Source organism: Peromyscus leucopus, chromosome 15, assembly GCF_004664715.2.
Source record: "Peromyscus leucopus breed LL Stock chromosome 15, UCI_PerLeu_2.1, whole genome shotgun sequence".
In the NCBI taxonomy this organism is placed as follows: domain Eukaryota; kingdom Metazoa; phylum Chordata; class Mammalia; order Rodentia; family Cricetidae; genus Peromyscus; species Peromyscus leucopus.
Window position 1 is genome coordinate 61028765 of NC_051076.1, and position 20391 is coordinate 61049155.

Below are 20391 nucleotides of genomic sequence, written 5' to 3' on the forward strand. Positions count from 1 at the left end.
AACATCAAGGCCAACCTGATCTGAAATTTAGAATTTTAATTTTAATTCATCCAAGCTATGTTCAAATCATCAAATAGTTATTACCATGGCTGTAGCTTACATATTCTCTTTTTAATACTCAAAATCCTTATTTCAAAAGATGTGGGAAAAATATTTCTCCTAAACATACCTGCTGCCCACAGCAGCATCAATGAACTTAACATAGAGCAGCTCTCTTCACTTTCGTGGTAAATCACAGGAGCACAGCTCCATCTCCTAACTAGAACCACGCAGACAGTGAGCTATACAGGCAGACATTTCCAAAGAGACTTCAGAAATTCAAGGAAAAATGCTGGCAAGCTTTCAATGAATATCCAATCAGCTCTTCCATGTGGCAGGATATTTGTTTTTATTATCTAGTATCTTTAGAACGCTAACAAATGGGTAATCAGGATTTATAAAGGTGTATTTTATTTATCTCTCTCCTGTAATTAACTAGCAAAATAACATTAGCATAATAACTACAAATAAAGACATGTAGTTTTAATGTACACGTAAACAGTATGCATTCATTCTCCATGTTTAAGAACGTGTCATTAGACATGCACATCACACAGGCACTATTTTTGTTAGTGGCACTGGGGATGGAACCCAGTCTCACAAACACAAAGTTGAGAGTTCTTCTACCTGACCCCTATCTTCAGCTCCTATGTAATGCCTTCATACCATAAAAATACATAACATTAATAGCAAATAAATATAACTCATAAATTTTGTAATCAAGACAATATGTCAAATAATTGGATGAAGAGGCAATACTCTTTCACTTTTTTTTATCTTCTAATAAAACTTAATTCTTGTGCTTTAAATACGCTACTTTTATAATAAAAATCTGCCAGCACATGTAGCTGTATTTCTACTTCCTTTTTACTTTGTTTGACAGAGTTACTGTGTATTCCTGGAAGTCGTCAAACTCACAGAGAGCTGCTTGCCTCTGCCTCCTGAGGGCTGGGATTAAAGTCATGTACTACCATTCCTGTTTGTACTTATATTTCTATTCCACATTTGAAAATGGAATAACAGTGAAATAGAAACAAAAAGTTTGCAGTCTTTCTTCCATATATGTGGGATGGAAATGTAAAAGGGAAGAAAACTGCCCCAAGCTTACAACGGTGGTCAGAAGTCTATAGATTTAAATTTGGATTTCCTCAGAGCTTGTATTTATCTGACCTCATCCTGCTAGGTTCAGCTCTAAGAACCACCTAACTTTGGATTAAGTCTAACATTCTTGTTTTTGTTTGTTTGTTTGTTTGTTTGTTTTGTTTTTTTGGAGAAAGGGTTTCTGTGTAGCTTTGGCTATCCTGGAACTCATGGAGATCCACCTGCCTTCGCCTCCCTCCCAGTACTGAGATGAAAGGTGTGCACCACCACCACCTGGCCCCAAACTAGTTTTAAACAACTTTCTTCACTAAGAAGCTATTCTAGAAATTTTGTTTAGAATATTGTATTAGTGAACACAAAACAATATGAGCACATACCCAGTGTTTGTAGCATTATGGTTTCAAGTAAAACCAGTTCTTGAGTCTGCTGAAGATAAGCCTGTCAGACAAAAATGATATTAGATGTTTAGATAAATACAACACCACTAGAGTCCTGGACCGTTAGAGCTCATGAGGATTACAGTACAGCTGTTGCTTGCAAATATGTGGCAAAGAAACTGAGGGAACAGACCGCTCTTGGGACAAGTCTAAATGGAACCACTTTTAATAGCTAGGAAACAAAGGCAAAGGAGCAAATAAAACAGTGTCATGAAGCAGGGTAGGTTAACCCGCAGTCTGCACAGCACAAGTTCACAGGCCCTGGTGCTTCTAGACACCAAGTACAGGAGCGTCAAGCTGAGGAAGAGCACTTAAATCTGCCTTTTGAGAGAAAACTTACCAACTTGTATCTGTGAGTTATTTTTAAAATTAACTTCCCTAGAAAAGGCAAATCTTAAGTCCCTAGATCATTTACACAGAGATACAAATTATCACAGAATCTTCCCCTTAAAATTCAAGGACCAATCTCCCTTTCATAAAGCTCTTGGAAGAAAGAACATAGAAGTTTTCTTGCCACCCCAGTCTTATGGACCCTAACAACTGACCCAGGTGAGAAGGAAGCAATATATCACATTTAAGATGGCATGGTAGCTACATGCTACCTCAGGAGGCTGAGGCAGAATAGCTCAGTTTGAGGCTAGCCCAGTCTACACACAGAGCTGGACCCTGGTGTACATCTGCTCTAAATTCATGTACACACACATGCATGCTTTTTCTGAGAACACACTAAACCCAGAGAGTGAAATTACCTTTAATGTCACTGACCTGATTTTAAAACTAGCATGTACACACTAGAGTGAGTTTATTCTATTAACTATGAGAACCATTGTTAAACAATTACAAATTGCTTATTATTCAATGTACACAATGGCATTTTGTTCATTTAAAACGTAGCACCAATGTATCAATCTTCTATTAGAGCCTAAACTTAGGACTTTAAACATGGCCTAAATCAAATGGAACTAACATAACTTGGTAGTCATTAAGTGGGTGAAGATTCCTGATTGAATGACTTGCCCATAATGCTAAAAAAATAACTGCAATGGCCCACACTTGCAGCTCTCATTTTAGGATGTCAGAATTTGAGAAGAGTCACCAATCTTAGAGTACACTGGAGTCTCTATTCCTTCCTCTACCAACAGTTTCATAGGAGTTATTCAACTTCTAGTCTTAGGCACATCTACCAACAGGTCACACAGGACCTACCCTTTCTACTGCAGGTGAGCTGTGAGGATAAGTCACTGTGGTGGTTTGAATAGGAATGACCCCATAGATTCATGTGTTTGAATGCTTGGCCCGTAGGGAGTGGCACTATTAGGGAATGTGGTCTTGGTAGAGGAAGTGTGTAACTGTGGAGGTGGGCTTTGAGGTCTCATATATGTTCAAGCTATGCCCAAATACAGTTTTTATTTATGCTGCTGTGGATCAAGATGTAGGGCACTTGGCCCCTTCTCCAGCACCATGTCTGCCTGCACGAAGCTATGTCCTGCCATGATGACAATGAACTCAACCTCTGAAACTGTAAGCTATCCCCAATTAAATGTTTTCTTTGTAAGAGTTGCCATGGTCATAGTGTCTCTTCACAGCACTAGAGACCCTAAGACAGTCAGTCATTCACCAACACTTCAAAATAACTGTGAATCAAGTAGCATGATTCAAAATCTTATATAATTCAGGATGACATACGAGTTCATGAAGCATACAAAAAGTTTTCCCGTCAGACAGTTCCTGGTGTCAAATTTATAAAGAAAACAAAGACAACAAAAGCACCTCCCTCCCTTTTTACATACATCACATTTTGTATCCAGCAGTGGCTCTAGGGGGTGAAGACAAGCGTGTGCTACTTTGATAACATGTTCAAGCTTTCGAGCCTGTTCTTCCACTTTTGCAGCCAAAAACAATGCAGTAGGTGATATTATCTGTAGAAGAGATTGTTATAAATGGTCATTTAAAAGCAAATTCATTTTGGGAACAGTCTCTACTTCCTGGGGTTGGGCAGGCAGAGAAAGGGATATATTATTACAGCATGAAGTACACACTGGGGTTGAGCTAAAAGGAAGACTGATGGGAAAGCTTTCCCTTTCTTCGTGCTGGGGATGGAACCAGAGAATTGCACGTTTAAACACATGCTTTGTCATTGAGCCGCGCATCTCCTGCACTGATCTCATTCATTCTCCTCTCCTCTTCATAGACCAGTGTGGCAATTGGATACACTGGGCATCACCTTCTTTGACACTGATGTGAAAGTTCTCAGAACTCAGCACCATAGGACCAGCCAATATTGAAAGTTTTAAATAATTATTCATTGTATTTATTTTGCAAATAAAAAAGAATCTGACCTTGGTTAAGTAAAAAACAAGCAAACAAACTTTGGTATTAGTATATACACAGTGGAGGTAAAGGAAAAAAATAACACCAAGTGATACTACAGCTTTAAAAGAGTTAAGAGAGCAGGCCAAGCACACTGCATGGCCTCTTTTGGCTTGACCACTAATTTGAGTGCTTGCTAAGTCCAGCATCAACTCTCTGTGGCTAGGAGTCATGTTATCTTATTTATGGGGCAGTAAAAGACTTTGGGGCACAACACAAAGAGAATTCTGAAAATGAATGGGCTACATAGAATCTTCATTACTTCACTACAGTTATAAAAGCAGTTAAAAACAAAATAAAACAGGAGAAGCATAATAAAGACCAAGAGAGTAGAACCTTTGCTAAGAGGAGATCTGGAAAGTACCTCCCCACCCCTGCCCCGACAAAGTATAGTAAGGTAAATTCTTGGGGTATAACGACGTAGCATTGACTATGATAGAGACACATAAATTTCAATAACTACCTACTCCTGGAATTAGTAATAAACCAAGCAGTTATTGGCTCAGAAAACAAACACACTATAAATTAAAATGTTTTTTTAAGATTCTACCCTAAAGAGCTGGCGACGCCCCAGGAGCTTAGAGCATTTGTTACTCTTGTAGAGGACTCAGGTTTGATTCCCAGCACCCATACCTTGGCTCACAACCAACTGTAACTACAGTTCCAGGGGGCCCAATGCCTTCTTCTATACCCCAAAGGCATGGTGCACAGACATACATTCAGGCAAAACATTCATACACACACACACAAAAAAAAAAAAACCTTAAAGTTTTTTTTTTAAATTACACACAAAAATTTCCCACAGAATGGCAATTTCTTTCTTTTTTTTTTCTTTCTTCCTTTTTTTTTTTTTTGGTTTTTCGAGACAGGGTTTCTCTGTGTAGCTTTGCACCTCTCCTGGAACTCACTTGGTAGCCCAGGCTGGCCTTGAACTCACAGAGATCCACCTGGCTCTGCCTCCCAAGAGCTGGGATTAAAGGCGTGCGCCACCACCGCCCGGCTCTTTCTTTTTTTTAAAAAGATTTATTTATTTATTATGTATACAGCATGTATGACTGCAGGCCAGAAGAGGGCACCAGATCTCATTACAGAAGGTTGTGAGCCACCATGTGGTTGCTGGGATTTGACTCAGGAACTCTGGAAGAGCAGTCAGTGCTCTTAACCTCTGAGCCATCTCTCCAGCCCCAGCAATTTCTAAATGCTAAGATGCAGGTACCTACTGTTCAAAAGGCAAAGGAACATGTGGCTGTTACCTGAGGGATCATTCATTTCACAGAAATGACAGGAGGTGGGGAATGAGGCAGACCCTATCACTAAGGGATCTGTGACTTCAGCTTAGGGAGAATAATACCCTTTCCTGCTAAGGTTGGCCACTGGCAGGAGATCCACATCGGACTGTGGATCTGCAGGGGACTGTTCCAGTTTAACTGCACAGAGAGTAAGCCGAATAGAAATGATTTTGAGAAACTTTCTGAAGAACTTTTGAGACAGAGTCTCACAATGTCGTCTTGGCTGGCCTCTAACTCAAGGGATCCTCTACCTTCTAAGGGAAGGGATTAAAGGGGTGTGCACCACATTGAACTTTGGTTTCTATTACAGTTTGTATGTTCAATAACCCTCAAAGGTCCATGTACTCAAGGCCTAGGGTAGCACAACAGATTTTTAGGTTACCGGAGGCAAGTCCCCAAGGAAACTGACCTTTTCCTCCAAATCGACAAGACAAGTAGTTTGCTGTGCCTTGGATGTTTTCTTAGCCAGAATCTCAAAGCAATGGCACCAGAAACATAATTCTTAGTTTTTTTTTTTTTTTAAATAACAGTAACAGAAACCTGATTAATACTAATTAACAGCCAGAAATAATGTTATGATGTAATGCTAAGGAATTTCAAATTATCAAGAATGCTTCTAGTAAATGAGTCTGCAATCAGTTAAAACACAGACCAATTCATTCCTCTGAATTCCTGTTCCCTATCACTGGGTAGCTGATGTGAGTATTTCCTGAGTGTATGATGCGGCCAATGATACCCAAAGGCACCAGTATCAAATTCCAAGCACTCCAGATGCCACTCTGAAAATCCACGAACCATCAACTGTGGAAGAAATTCAAGAAGTCCTCAAGTAAGTGCTTCCCCACAATCTTGCACACAATCTAGGAGGAGAACAGCTAGCTACCCTAGCCTTCAAATGCTAACACGAACAAAAGGAAAGCAATAGCAATTCAAAAAAAAAAAAAAAAAAAAAAAAAAAAAACCAAGGCAGATGTGAATTTCCTTCCCAACTACAGAAGTTCTCCTATTTGCCCCAAACATTTCTCAGCTAACTCACAATTCCCAGTCATATCTCCCTATCCTCTTCACACTAGCAAGCAGACTAGTCTCAATATCAGAAATAAAAACATAGCCAAATGGTGGTGGCTCACACCTTTAATCCCAGCCCTCAGGAGGCCAGCCTGGTCTACAGAAGAAATGCCAAGACAGCTTGGACTACACTGAGAAAACCTGTTTTGAAAAACCAAAATAAACAAGTAATAAAAACCATACAATTTTCAAGCTGCACAACTTTTCTTCTTAAAAGATAAGACAGCCTCAAATGGATTCCTAAGTATTACACTACTTTTTTTCCCCCGTTTTTCTTTTTGGTTTTTTGAGACAGGGTTTCTCTGTGTAGCTTTGCGCTTTTCTTGGAACTCACGCTGTAGCCCAGGCTGGCCTCAAACTCATAGAGATCCGACTGCCTCTGCTTCCCGAGTTTTAAACCATGAAGCATACAAGCAGTTATGCAGGAATCTTTGGGACAGACGCCTGGTTTGGGCACCCATACTTTCTCAAGAAAGTCTTCGTGGACCCCATAAACAGCTTAAGCCTTGTCTTCTGAAGTACAATACTAAACCCAACACTCTTCCCAGGTCCTGGAAAACCTAACTTCATCCCACACCTCTACAGATTGTAAACATCCTACCCTATTAGGGCAGCAAAACAAATTCAAATAGGTTTCTAGACAGATACCTTGACTAAGGGAGGTGATTGCACCAGGTACTACTGCTTTCTATATGGAAGACTGACTTCTGGACATCTTAGAAGAATTCCTGAGGTTTGGGCAACAGAAGCATTACTAGCAGCTATGTAGCTAGCGTTCAAGGCTGAGTGTTCTGAAAGCTGCCAACTTTCTTTGGCACAGGTTAACATGGTTTAAAGCCCAAGAATTCACAGCATTATTTGAGAAGTATAGATAGTTTGGTTTCTGGGACCAAACAGAAACAGATTCAGTTCACTGGAGAGAGGCACATACAATACTTCAGTGTTCTACTATCCAGTTCAAGAAACTTTCTCAAATTACTCCAACTAAAGGAAAGCAGGGGGAAGCCAATTGTTTATGTGTTTGTTCGCTCATTTGAGACAGGGTTTCACTATGGAGTCCAGGCTGACCTGGAACTCATAGACCTGCCTGCCTCTGCCTCCTGAGGGCTGGGATTAGAGGTGTGCACTGCACCATCATGTGCAGCTCCCCCGGCCCTTTTTTGAATGTTACATTCTCAAACCAAGACAAACTTTCACAGAAATGTACTATACAAATACTGGAGAGGAGAGCAGAGGTGCTGAAGCCAGCTGGAGCCAATTAGCCAGGCTGTCTCACTGCAGTCTGAGTAGCACAGGCAAACTCTTCTGGGGCTCAGGAAATAGTACCAGTTTATATTCCTGGGGTGAGACTACAACCAACTAATATATGCATGGCACTTTAGGAAGCACTCCATGGGAATATGGCCAAGATATTTCTAAGTGAAATCAAACAACTGTGTACTGTTAGTTCTGATCTTAAATTTAAAAAAAGCTTATGTTTAAAATGCTCTTGTTTCTTGCTCATCTTTTTCCTTCAAGTTAAACTCAATTCTTCAAAGGGTTTGTTGCAGACCTAAGAATATTGAAGCACTGGAAGGAATCCTGACACTTCCTATCACTTCAATATTCATGCCCATGGTCCTCTCTCCCTTCGGCCTATTCCTTTATGTGTTTTCATTCCTCCTTGATCGGACTCCTTTCTCCACCTGCTCTCCTCCCGCTCATTTCTGGTCACTCACCCCTCTCTGCCACGACACCCTCTCACTGTTGCCATTCTTCACTCCACTGCTGCCTTCAACCTTGATGGTCAGAGGCAAAGTCAGTTGAACTAACAGAAGGCTGGGGTAATTACTAAGCTGTAGAAAGTTTCAGATGACTCCATTTGGTCCTCATTGATTTCTAGTCTTGATGAGCATGAATGCCACAACTAAATGAACTGAGAAAAGTCCCAGAGAGCCCAGCTTGCCATGCCTGCAAATAAACTAGCAGCAGGCTCACTCTAATTGGTTGTGTTGTATTTTTAAGCTCTCAGAGCAGGGAAGACATTCCTCCCCTGTCCTTTTAATTAACTGCCCTGTATATTTTCCTATCTCTGCCACCCTCACTGAGACTAGAATAACTATTTTTTTAGTGTCTTTTAAGAAGCCTTCATTCATTAATAAATACTCACCTAGCTTTAATCACAGCTAAAAACTGGGAAAGCACTTGCCAGAGACTATACATACTTTAGGAAAAGTGGTAAAGGCACACACAAAGACCTCAGAATAAGGACAGAAGTAGAACTTCAATATTAGGGAAGGCAAGGGAACATCTACCAACAAGCACTAGAATAAACCAGAATGTTTATTTGTTACCACAGGAAAGATTTTTAAGCCTGAACCAACTGAACCAATACAGCAGTATGTTTGAAAGTGCTCACTGCCTTACTTCTGATGTAAGGAGGCCCTGGCAGAGGAGCAGAGAGCATCAGTGACTCATTCATATAATTATGCACACAATACTGTCACACAAGAAAATTCACATTGATTTAAAATAATCTTCAGCTTGGAACAAATTATTACATTTAAAAGGTAGCTGGTTTGATAGGCTAAAAATTACTATTCAATACTGTTAAAAGCAGCACAGAAAACAAGAGCTGGTGCTTATAGACTGAGTGCTACAAACAACATATTTAATGTGTTACACAATCTGTCACCTGAAAAGTTGTCCAGTGGGGATTATTTCAACACTATGAATCTGTTTCTAAGAAAACTGAAAAAACGTTAACTTATACTTTGTAGGATAGATGTCATTTCATAGTTGTCTCCTGTAACAGAGACAGATCCCACCAGCCCAGGGAGTGGGCAAAACCACACAGCACTGGAGAGATGGCTCAGCAGTGTCACAACACTGGCTACTCTGGCAGGGGACACAGGTTTGATCACAACAGTCTGTAGCAGGAATCTTAACAGGTCTTATTAATAAAATCAAACTTGAGGCCAGGTATTGGGGTGAATGCTGGAAGATCAGAGAGACAGAACAAGCCACAGCTAACCTCACCTGGCCAATTCCTCAGGTGATCCTGTTTCCTCAGACTGGATGCCTCTCTGTGTCCTCATATCCAAATGGCTCTCAGCTGAACTGTGCTGCTCAAAACCTAAAAGCTTAACCAGCCAAATGCTTCTAGTTTCTAGCCCTCACGCCTTATATACCTTTCTGCTTTCTACCACCACTCCCTGGGATTAAAGCTCGCTTTCTAGGATTAAAGGCATTAGTCACCATGCTTGGCTGTATCCTCAAACAGATGAATTTCTGCTTCTGGAATGCTAGGATTAAAGTTATGTGCCACCACCGCCTATCCTCATATTTAATATTGTGGCTGTTCTGTTTCTGACCCCAGATAAGTTTATTAGGGTGCACAATATTTTGGGGAACACAATATCACCACAACAGTCTGTCACTCTAGTTCCCAGAGACCTGATGCTTTCTTCTGGCCTCTAGGCACACAGGTAGTGCATGTATATATAACATATGCAGATAAAAACACTCATATACATATAAATAAATAAATCTTAAATGTTGACATACTACTACTGCATGTATAAGAACATCAATGTGCAGGCTTTCAAATATTCTTACTTACAAGCCTTACTAAGGACACACCTCCAGTTGTGTATTGTGAAGACAACAATAAGAACTCACCAAACCTAACTGACAAACTGATCTTAAAATTCACATGGAAATAAAAGATCAGGAGAAACAATCTTTAAAACACAACAAAAACCAAACACAAACACAACTTGGGAGACTCACACTCTTTGAATTCCAAACCTACTCTAAGGCTATATTCGTAGTCATAACTGTGTGACTGGGGGTGGGGTGGGAGCTGAGATTTTGGTAGGGTCTCATTAGTGCTGCCAGAAGTGGAGACTTCACTAGGCTATCTGAAAGTCTATGAGGTAATCAGGGCAGACACAACACATTGTTCTGGGACAACTGTCTGTATATTCACATGTAAAGAAAGGAAAATGGCCGGGCGGTGGTGGCGCACGCCTTTAATCCCAGCACTCGGGAGGCAGAGCCAGGCGGATCTCTATGAGTTCGAGACCAGCCTGGGCTACCAAGTGAGCGCCAGGAAAGGCGCAAAGCTACACAGAGAAACCCTGTCTCGAAAAACCAAAAAAAACAAAGAAAGGAAAATGTCTACTTTAGATCATAGACAATAATGAACTGAAAATGTGCCAAAGGCCTAAATCCAAGAGTTGACTCTATAACAGAAATAAAAGTCAGATGTGTAGTATATGTCTATACTCCATGTACTTGGGAGGCGAAAGCAGAAGACCAAGGGTCCAAGGTTATGGAGTGGCTACATAGTGAATTCAAAGTGAAGTGAGCCTGAGACACAGGAGACCCTACAGCAATAAATACTGCTTTATTCAGCAAAAATAAATGCTTTGTCTGTTTTGACATTATTTACTTATTTATTTTTCATACCGAGAATTAAACCTAGGGTTCCTGCTCTAATCACTCAGCCTTTTTACTTTTTTGTTTGCTTTTTGAGACAGGGTCTCATTGTAAGCCAGAACTGGCCTCCAACTTCTACACTAAGAATTTGAACTCCAGATTTGCCTGCTTCTACCTCCCAAGTGCTGAGATTCCAGGCCTGCATCCACAGCAGGTTTGCCACAATATATTTTTTAAGGAATGTCCTTATCAAATGCAACAACGTAGACAGAATACTGGACTAAGTGAGATGAGCCTGAGCAAGAGCAAGTATTGCCAACTCCCACTGACGCAGAATACATAGACAGGGCAGATTCCTAAAGGTAAAGGCAAGAACAAGGAAAGTGGGCAGATGGCTACCAAGGAGAGGACACAGAATAAATTCTTAAAAATTAAAAAACAAACAAACAAATCCACAAATATTAGTGTTCCTAGATTAGACGAGGGGTTTTCCAATATGACACCCATATGACATCAATACAAGCACAGAAAAACTAAAATAAGAAACTGGATGTTTATATTACAAATAATATTGTCAAGAAAGTGAAAAATCACAATACATAAAGAACACACACACACAAAAACAAACAAACAAACAAAAAACAAAACAAAACAAAACCCCCAGGCTAATGTAATGTGGAGCTACTGAAACCCTCAAAAAGCATTTCTGAGGTAAAATGGTGTGACTAGTTTAGAAAACAGTTTGGCAGGTTCCTTGAAATGTGCTTCACAAAGCTATCTAAGACACTGAAGTCTAGAATTAACATACAATCCAGAACTTCCACTAAAATACTGAGTGCAGCATTGCTCATAAAGCTGACAAGCAGAAACAACCCAAATGTCCACTAATGATAAATGGGTGATGGTGCAGGCACATGATAGACCAAATATTCAGCAGTAAGAGGAAATGAAGTTCCAACAGCGTCATACCACAGATAGATCTTTTAAAAACGCTATGTTCAAGATCTTATCATTCATAATTCCACTAACATAAGATATATGCAAATTTATAAAGACAGAAGTTAGTTTTAGCACTTACTAGATCTGCAGAGAGGGAAGGGGTGGGTGAACACTTGCTACAGGGCAGTTTCTTTTGAGTGGGAAGAAAATACTGTAAATTGGGATTGTTGAAATGGTGGTATAGTATAACACGATGTGCTTTGAATTATGGGCTCTAAGTGGATGAAGTCTATGGTCTGTGAATTGCCTCTCAACAAAGATACTTTTAAACGAAGCTAATGTTAGTTGGGCATGGTAGTGGATGCCTTTAACACCAGCACTGAAGAGAAAGAAGCAGGTGGATCTGTGAGTTCAAGGCTAGTCTGGTTTACAGTGAGTTCCAGGCTAGCCAGAGATACATAGTAAGATTCTGCTATTAAGAATAAATAAATAAGAAAGCAACCAATGCTAAAGATATCTGATCTCTTCAACAGCTAGAGTAACATTACAAAACAACCATTAATGCCCACCTTGGAGAGGTTCAGAAAAACTCAGCCTCTCTGACCTCTTGGACATTTAATGATTGCCCTAAATCTTTAGAAGCTTTTCTAAAGATTTTTTTTCTCTGTGTCCTCCAAGTTGTTTTTTTTTTTTTCCAAGCACAACTCACTATCAGTTTTCACTATCTTCAGATTTACGCAGAAAATAGTAATATTTCCTATTTTAAAAACTTCTATTTAAAATTAGTGTTAGTGCACATTTGTGTCTATAGAGCACATTACTATAGCTGAGCCCCAACAGTTTTGGTTGATAATCCAGTATCTATAAACTAAAGCAGACTTTTCCCCCTCCAGACAGGGTTTCTCTGTGTAGTCTTGGTGCCTGGTGACTGTCCTGGATCTCACTCTGTAGACCAGGCTGGCCTCGAACTCAGAGATCCACCTGGCTCTGCCTCCCGAGTGCTAGGATTAAAGGCGTGCGCCACCACTACCTGGCTTAAAGCAGACTTCTTAAACAGAAAAACTCAGCCACAAATAACAAGAAACTTGGAAACCTCTTAAAAATAAAATTAATTCAAATGTACTTTATCTCAATAACCTAAAATCAATTGTAAACCTGTTAAATATGATAGTTTATATTTCTGACATGTTAGGCCTCTAAAATGTGGCATTTTATAGCAACAGTATCTCAATTCAGATGTTAGTATTTCAACAAGATAAAATATAGGCCTTTTACAAAAGCAGTCCTTAGGAATTATTTCACACCATTTGAGTTCTGTAATTCATTCATTATAAATCAGCTCCCTAGTGTAATTAATCACCACATTTATATGTGACATAGCCACTGTTGGTTAGTGCCTATTATGACCTCCCAGTTTCAATCCAGGAAGATGAAGCAAACATCTTCATCTTCACCAGTATAAACCAGCTCAAACAACTTGCTCCTAGTCACTTCACATTAGACTCCTGCTAACTCCTAGGTAATTTTTTTCTCTCCTACTAGGAACCTTCTTTAAGGGACACCATTGTTTATGTCTTCTGTATTTATGAGCAAAGTGACAAATCCCATTTCTGCTTGTCATACTGCTCTGAACCCAAATTTGTAGAACACAGGTCCTGCTGTTATGCAAATGAATGCACTGTTACCAAGCATAAGCAACCAGCTTCACATTTTTATTAGCGTATACTCTGTACAATAACTTCATATTTAAAACATTAACAATGAACAAGTAATGCCATAGCCTTAAGAGAAAACCGTAGGGTTAGGTACCATAGGGGAGGCTTGCTAAGATGAAAGATGCCAGGCCTTCCCACAAACTCTTAATTACGTAAGTCAGGGTACAGCCAGGTGAAGCTTAATTGTTATCAAGCCAGCTGCCGACACTGATGGAGGCAGCTGCTGAATCACTTTTCCTACACCATGACTTTTATAGTGCTTTCGGTGGGAAATTTCAGGGCTCTGAAGATGCCCCAGGAGCAGCTACCTAAGGCGGGTACAGAGATATGGAATTCACATCTGAGTTAGACTTGTTTTTGTCACTGTAGCTGTGTGACTTCAGACAGACTTTAAGCTTTATGATTCCTATCTTCCCTATCTTCATGGAAAAAAGAGAAAGAAGACACCAACGTTAAGTAAGTGTTTAGGAGCACACAAGAAATCCCTCTTCAGGACAATGTGGGACACACCTATGAGGCCACTCTAGTATGGGTTCCAGGACAACCAAGGCTACAAAGAGAAACTGTCTCAACAAAGAAAAAAAACAAAACAAAAACAAACAACAAAAAAAACCAACCCCTTCTCATGAAATTATTAAAGAAACCTAAGCAGAAGATAATGACAGCAAAATTAAATTTATATTATTTCGTTAACACATTTACAACAAACAAAATTAAAAGACAAAGTAAAAATACCTCACTAACAAGAAATGTGGAGCAAGCTCAAATAAGCTTAGTAACACACAAGTTCACAGGAAGGCAGTGTTTATTATATTAAATTTAAACTTACAATTTTTGAACTACTAAACTGTCCTTAGAGTTCTTAATTTAAAAAAAATCATGTTCATAAATTTTATTAAGGTCCTTGGAGACTAAGACATGTGATGACTCATTATAAGAAATGAAATGAATCTGCAATTAATTTAGTGGAGTCAACAGTTTTAACTGGCATCCATTCTGCCCTTCTCTCAATTCTTTAGGCTAATCCAGAATTCCTCAATCTCAGAACCAGTGAAATCGCCCCCAGCAGAGGTGGACCAGCTGCAGCCCTTTGTGCTTATAAACTGTTGAAAAGCATTCCCAGCTTCTGTGCACTAAACAATAACCCCACCCCCAACAACAAATATCTCCTGGAGGACACAACTGATGCACTATGCCTTTTGATGCCATCTTACAGATTAATAGCTCCTGGCTTGAGAGGTAGCTCAGTTAGAGAACATGTCTAGTATGTATGAGCTGAATTCTTACTACTGCAAAAGTAACTAACTATACCACACCTCATCTAGAAAGTAAAATCCAAGTCTGTGTGTTCCCATGCTAATGCTATGTGCTAAATCTAATGCTATGGGAAAAGAGAAATTTCTGTGACACAACACACACACACACACACACACACACACACACACACACACACACACTCACTCACTCACACAGGCAAAAAATATTTCAGAAAGGAGGCCCCAAAACGGTTAGCAGCTGATACTGTAAGTTAGGGGAAGATTTATTCTAACCCCTATATTGTTTCATTTACTACACACCTATAATTTTCAATAAAGAAATACTTTAAAATCAGCAGTTCTCAACCTGTGGGTTGAGACCCCTTTGGGGGGATGGCATTGAATGGCCCTTTCACAGGGGTCACCTAAGACCATCGGAAAACACAGATATTTACATTTCAGTTCCTAACAGTAGCAATGAAAATAATTTTATAGTGGTCCCTACAACATGAGGAATTGTATTAAAGGGTCGCAGCATTAGGAAGGCTGAGAACCACTGCTTGAAATGGATCTATGTGGGAGTATATTTATCAAGAAAATGTAGGTGACATTTCACTAGACCTGGGAGCCAAGACTGAACCTCTCTGACAGTCTAACTTGGAGAGCCTCTTCTTCGAGGGCTTCTCTAGGAACTAGTGATAGAATAGTGAATAAAGCCCCCAAATAAAACACCCCACCCTAGCAGCTTAACAGGCATGTTCTACAGAGGAACAGAAGAAAAGGAGTAGTGTTTCCTTGATGAAGAACAGCCTTCCTGATTCCTGAGACTCTCACTAATTAAAAACGAAGTCACTAAAGAGCATAACTATTGTAAATAAGAAAGTAATAATTTTTTAGTATAACAGGAGACTGAGGTAGGAGGTCTAGGAATTTGGGACCACCCCAGGCTACATAGTCATTCCAAGACCAGCCTGAGTATAGGGTCACCCCGCTCCTTCCCCAAAAGTTCTAGCACAAGCAGATGCACATCTGTTTTGTGTAGCTGGAGATCAAATGAATATGTATAAATGAAAATGAACTATGAAGCTGATGTATTCTCATAAGTCAATACCATCATTCCTGAAGATTACTGGCCCCCAATAGTTACCCTACCTAACTCACTCTTGGGTCCTTAAACAAGACAACAATACACTGAAGTTTGCATATTATAGGTAGTTCTGGCTGCAGCAGCCCTAGAAAGGTAGTAATCTAAGTAAAGAAACACATTATGGGGCTGGAGAGATGGCTCAGCGGTTATGATCACTTGCTGTTCTTCTAGAGGACCCAGGTTCAATCCCCAGTACCCACATGGTGGTTTACAACCATTCCTAACTCCAGTTCCACAGGATCCAATGCCCTCTTCTGGACTCCCAGATAACAGGCATGCATATGGTACACAGACATACATGCAGTCAAAACACTCATACACATAAAATAAAAATACATCTTTAAAACATTCTTTTATCTTTATTTGTGAGTGGAGGGAGGGAGGGGAGGGGAGGGAGGGGGGAGAGAGAGAGAGAGAGAGAGGAGGGAGGGAGGGAGGGAGGGAAGGAGGGAGGAGGGAGAGGGGGAGTGTGTGTGGGGGGAGAGATCGATCCTTCTTCTATGTGGGCCCCATAGATCCAATTCAGGTCATCAGGTTTGGCACAAGCACTTTTACCTCTTGAGGCATCTCACCAGCCACTAGACTTCTCTTGACTTGATCCAAGGAGGGCATTCTTTATTTACCAGTCCCAAAGGTGGGTTTATTCTTAAGCTGTATACAGTCACTTATTTGACTCTCCAAGAAAACTGACCACTGAATGACAGTTTCCGGGTCAAGGGCACAGGCTAAGATTGATTCCATTCTTAAATAAACAGCAAATAAATGCTTTTTTATTTTTAAATCTGTCTATCTGGGACACTAAAATGAAGCACTGAACATTGAAAGACACCATAGTATCATAGATACATGACAGTTTAAGACCTTACCGTTTGTCCCAGCACCTCAGCTTATCCCATTAGGTAATTTGTCAAATGATACTTTGTGTTTTTCCTTAATATGACACTTGATTATAACTGTCTAAGAAAAAAGTTTCCAAGAATGTAGGAAAGTAGGGATTCAAGCAGGACTGACAATCAATCTAAGATCATGCCTAAAGGATCAGGTGTGCAGGTGGGCTACTGAGGCTATGCAACTGATGCCGAGTACACAATACAAATATTAAAGCCATCTTGGATGCCACAAAAACAGAGGCAAGAAGAGCTGCTTCCCCAAACAGATATTTTTATCATCCTGCTAAAAAAGACTCAGTATAAAGTGCTCAAGTACTCCTTCATGTGTAAAAGATTAAGAGGGGCAATAAAAAATAGTGAATGGCTCTGTCAGTAAGAATGGTGAAAGCAATGATACAAATGACTTGGCCATGACTAAGTCAATCTGGAAACACAGATTCTACCTTTAAGAAAGACGTTTGTTTAAAGCACACAAACCAAGCCACCCAAACAGATGGAGGGATGGAAGGCTCAAAAAGCAGAACTTGTGGTGAGATCTTTTACTGAAAATAGAAAAGTAAACCCATCACAAAAAAGAATTCCCACAATTTTGACTTGTAGTTTCTACCAACATTATCCAGGGCTACTTAAAAAAAAAAAAAAAAGGGCTGGAGAGATGGCTCAGAGGTTAAGAGCACTGGCTGTTCTTCCAGAGGTCCTGAGTTCAATTCCCAGCAACCACATGGTGGCTCACAACCATCTGTAATGAGATCTGGCTCCCTCTTCTGGTCTGCATATATATATGCAGGTTGATCACTGTATACATAATGAATAAATAAATCTTTTAAAAAAAAAAAAAAACACAAATTTATATAGTGTTCAATATTAATTCATACTTTTGGGGAGATATGAAATAAAATCTCGATTCTCTTAGCTTGAACATTGTTATCAAGAGGTTCTTTTCTCCTCTACACCAGTTACCGAACTAAGAGTGATACAAAAGAATCAGGAAAGAGCAAGACTCAAGCAGATTAAAAGAGCATAGAAGGGGTTGGAGAGCGCACCAGCTGCTCTTCCAGAGGTCCTGAGTTCAATTCCCAGCAACCACATGGTGGCTCACAACCATCTGTAATGAGATCTGGTGCCCTCTTCTGGCCTTCAGGGGTACATGCAGACAGAACACTCATACAGAAAATAAATCTTAAAAAAGAAGAAAAAGAGCATAGAAGAGGGTCTGCAAGAGCCCCAAATCTACTAAAAATATGCACCGTCTTAAAAAAATTTGCAAATTTGATGAACCAAGTTAGATTTAAGATAACTGAACTTAAACCTGGAAATTTCTGCCACTTCAAAAGTAACAATGTAAGAAACTTCTAAAACTGTTTCCTTAGCAACTGAGAACCTAATGACTATCCACAAACAACATCGTCCCTTATGCGGCCCATTTTCCTACATCTACCTTTCAGAATAACATGATCAAAACTATAATAAATGGCAAAGAGTAAAGAGTGGTGAGAAACTGAAGTGGGAGCTAAACATTTCTAATACCCACGGGCACTCGGACTAAGAAAACTCATTGCATGTGACTCTGAAAGGAACAAACATCAACTCATAACTTTGATAGCTTTAAAATTTCAAATCAGGTCTGTAATTCTACAGGCCTATAATTCCAGCACTCAGGGGGGCTGAGGCAGGAGGATTCTGAGTTTGACACCAGCTTGCACTACAGTGATATGGTCTCAAAATAAACAAACTGATTAAAATAACTACCCATTTATAACGATGTGCACATGATATCAAGACCCGTACAAAACTACCCAAAGGTCTATTGCACCTGGAACTGACAGTATATTTGATGGGCGAGACGGAGGACTGACATTGCCATTGCCAAAACTGGTAAGGAGAGAAGACAAGCCACCCAGACCCTACCTTCTTCACACCGTGAGAAACGTCAAGGAAGGATTCCTCTCAACAGCCTGCCCTCTCAAAAGCATCACTTCTGCACAATGTTTACACAAATCTCAATCCCTAACAATTGAAACAATGAGTCCTATAACAATTAAGATGCAGCCTCCCCAAGGGCAAGAACATACTCTGTATCAGATTACTGAAATTATTCTAATATAAACCACCCCAGCTGCAAAGTGTAAACGAATAAAACACCGCTGCCTTTTTGAGCTAAGAAACATGTCCGCCCCATCCCCCTCAATAGTATATCCCAAACACTGGGGAGGCCGAGGCAGGGATCTCTTTGAGTTCAAATCATGGCCAGCCTAGTCTATATAGTGAATTCCAGCACAGCCAGAGTGACACAGTGAGAGCCTATCTCAAAAACAAACAACAAACAAACAAAACAAAAAACCCCCTCACAAAACCAAAAGCCAAACACCAAAACCAAACAAACCAACAACAAAAAACAAACCAACAAAACAAGTTCTGCTTTGTTTTGTTTTGTACTCAGAAGGTCTGGCAGAGGCTAAACACCACCAAGCCGTACAGTTTAATTAATAAAACACACACACACACCCTCCTGCATTTGAGGCAAAATGTTTACTACATAACTCACATTTACAGTAAACTCAGAACACTAAAGCCAACAGCAAAACCAATGACCAACTAACTTTTCCTGCATTACCTATTCACTTTAACATTCGGCGACTAAGACGGTAAAACAGTACTTACATTTCTGTTGAATTTGGTGAAAGAATGGTGCATATAAAACCTGTGCATATAAACAATCGCAGTGTTTATTGTAAGCTGAGAGCTGAGATGCAACGTTTAGGAAATAATCTGAGAAAAATAGTTCTAAAAACCAAATCAACTTGGATGGAAAACCCCCGATTAATTATAGTTCCTTTCCATTTACTCAAAATCCAACCCCTAACCTGTAAGTAAGTACATAAAAAAGTCTGCGGGGGGGAAAAGAGAGAGACCAGGCTCGATGCCAAATTACTCTAATATGCTACGTAAAGAGCGCCCGGGAATTATTTGCAATGACTACAGCTTAGTACAGCAGAAATAAAGTAGTCGAAAGGCGCGCGCCACACACCCCAAGAACATAAAAGATCCCCCCCACGCGTTCCCACAGCCCAAGAGAGCCGCCCCGGAGCCGGCGAGGAAGGCTTGGAAAACGCTTTCTGTGAAATAATCTGGGACCTTCCTGCGTCTCGAAGCCTTTCCCGACTTCCGAAGGAGTGGAAGGGGGGGCCGTCGCTCGGCTTCGCTCGTCCCGGATCCCCCTCTCGCCGGGGCAGCAATGCTATTCCCCAGCGCATCACGCGCTTCCCGGCACAGGTTACACAACGCGGGCTGCCGCCGGCCGGCCTCCCCCGGCTCCTCTCCTCCTGGGGCTCGCCACGGCAGCCCGGGCCCAAGCCTTCCGTGTCTCCCTCTTCCCCGAGGCCAGGAGGAGGCAGAGACAGCAGCGGCGCCATGTTCGCAGGACACTAGGCCCGGTCACCCGGCGAGCGCGACCGGGGCGTGAGGGACGCAGGGCCGCCGCTAGGAAAAAGGATACACATTGAGACGTTGCCCCATGTCTTGGATGAGGTTGGCCGCCTGCTGGCGATGCGACAGCTCTTCATCCGCTTCCACTCCGCAGCGGCGGCTCGGCGTGTTCTCCAGCTGTTCTCGAGTAAAGAACCAGCGAGAAGAAGCTCCACGGCCCGACGCCATGACACTTCCTCCTCCGCCCGCACCCTGAGCCCGCCCCCTCCCCGCCGGCCTCGGGGACTCCGCG

General features: G+C 40.9%; 1 protein-coding gene across 3 annotated transcripts in view; it reads right to left on the reverse strand.

Annotated features, from left to right (window-relative positions):
• The window catches only part of Ccnt2 (cyclin T2), a 32598-nt gene extending 12233 nt beyond the window's left edge, over window positions 1-20365 (reverse strand). For all 3 annotated transcript variants that reach the window (XR_003735089.2, XM_028874930.2, XM_028874931.2), the window contains exons 1-4: window positions 20170-20365; window positions 19335-19416; window positions 3368-3496; window positions 1518-1578 (exon numbers count right to left, since the gene is read on the reverse strand). Coding sequence is in view for 2 of the 3 variants with exons in the window: in XM_028874930.2 (XP_028730763.1) it covers window positions 1518-1578; window positions 3368-3496; window positions 19335-19416; window positions 20170-20327 (430 nt within the window). In the remaining variant the exon portion in view is untranslated. The remainder of the gene's footprint in view (window positions 1-1517; window positions 1579-3367; window positions 3497-19334; window positions 19417-20169) is intronic.
• Window positions 20366-20391: the final 26 nt, after the last annotated feature.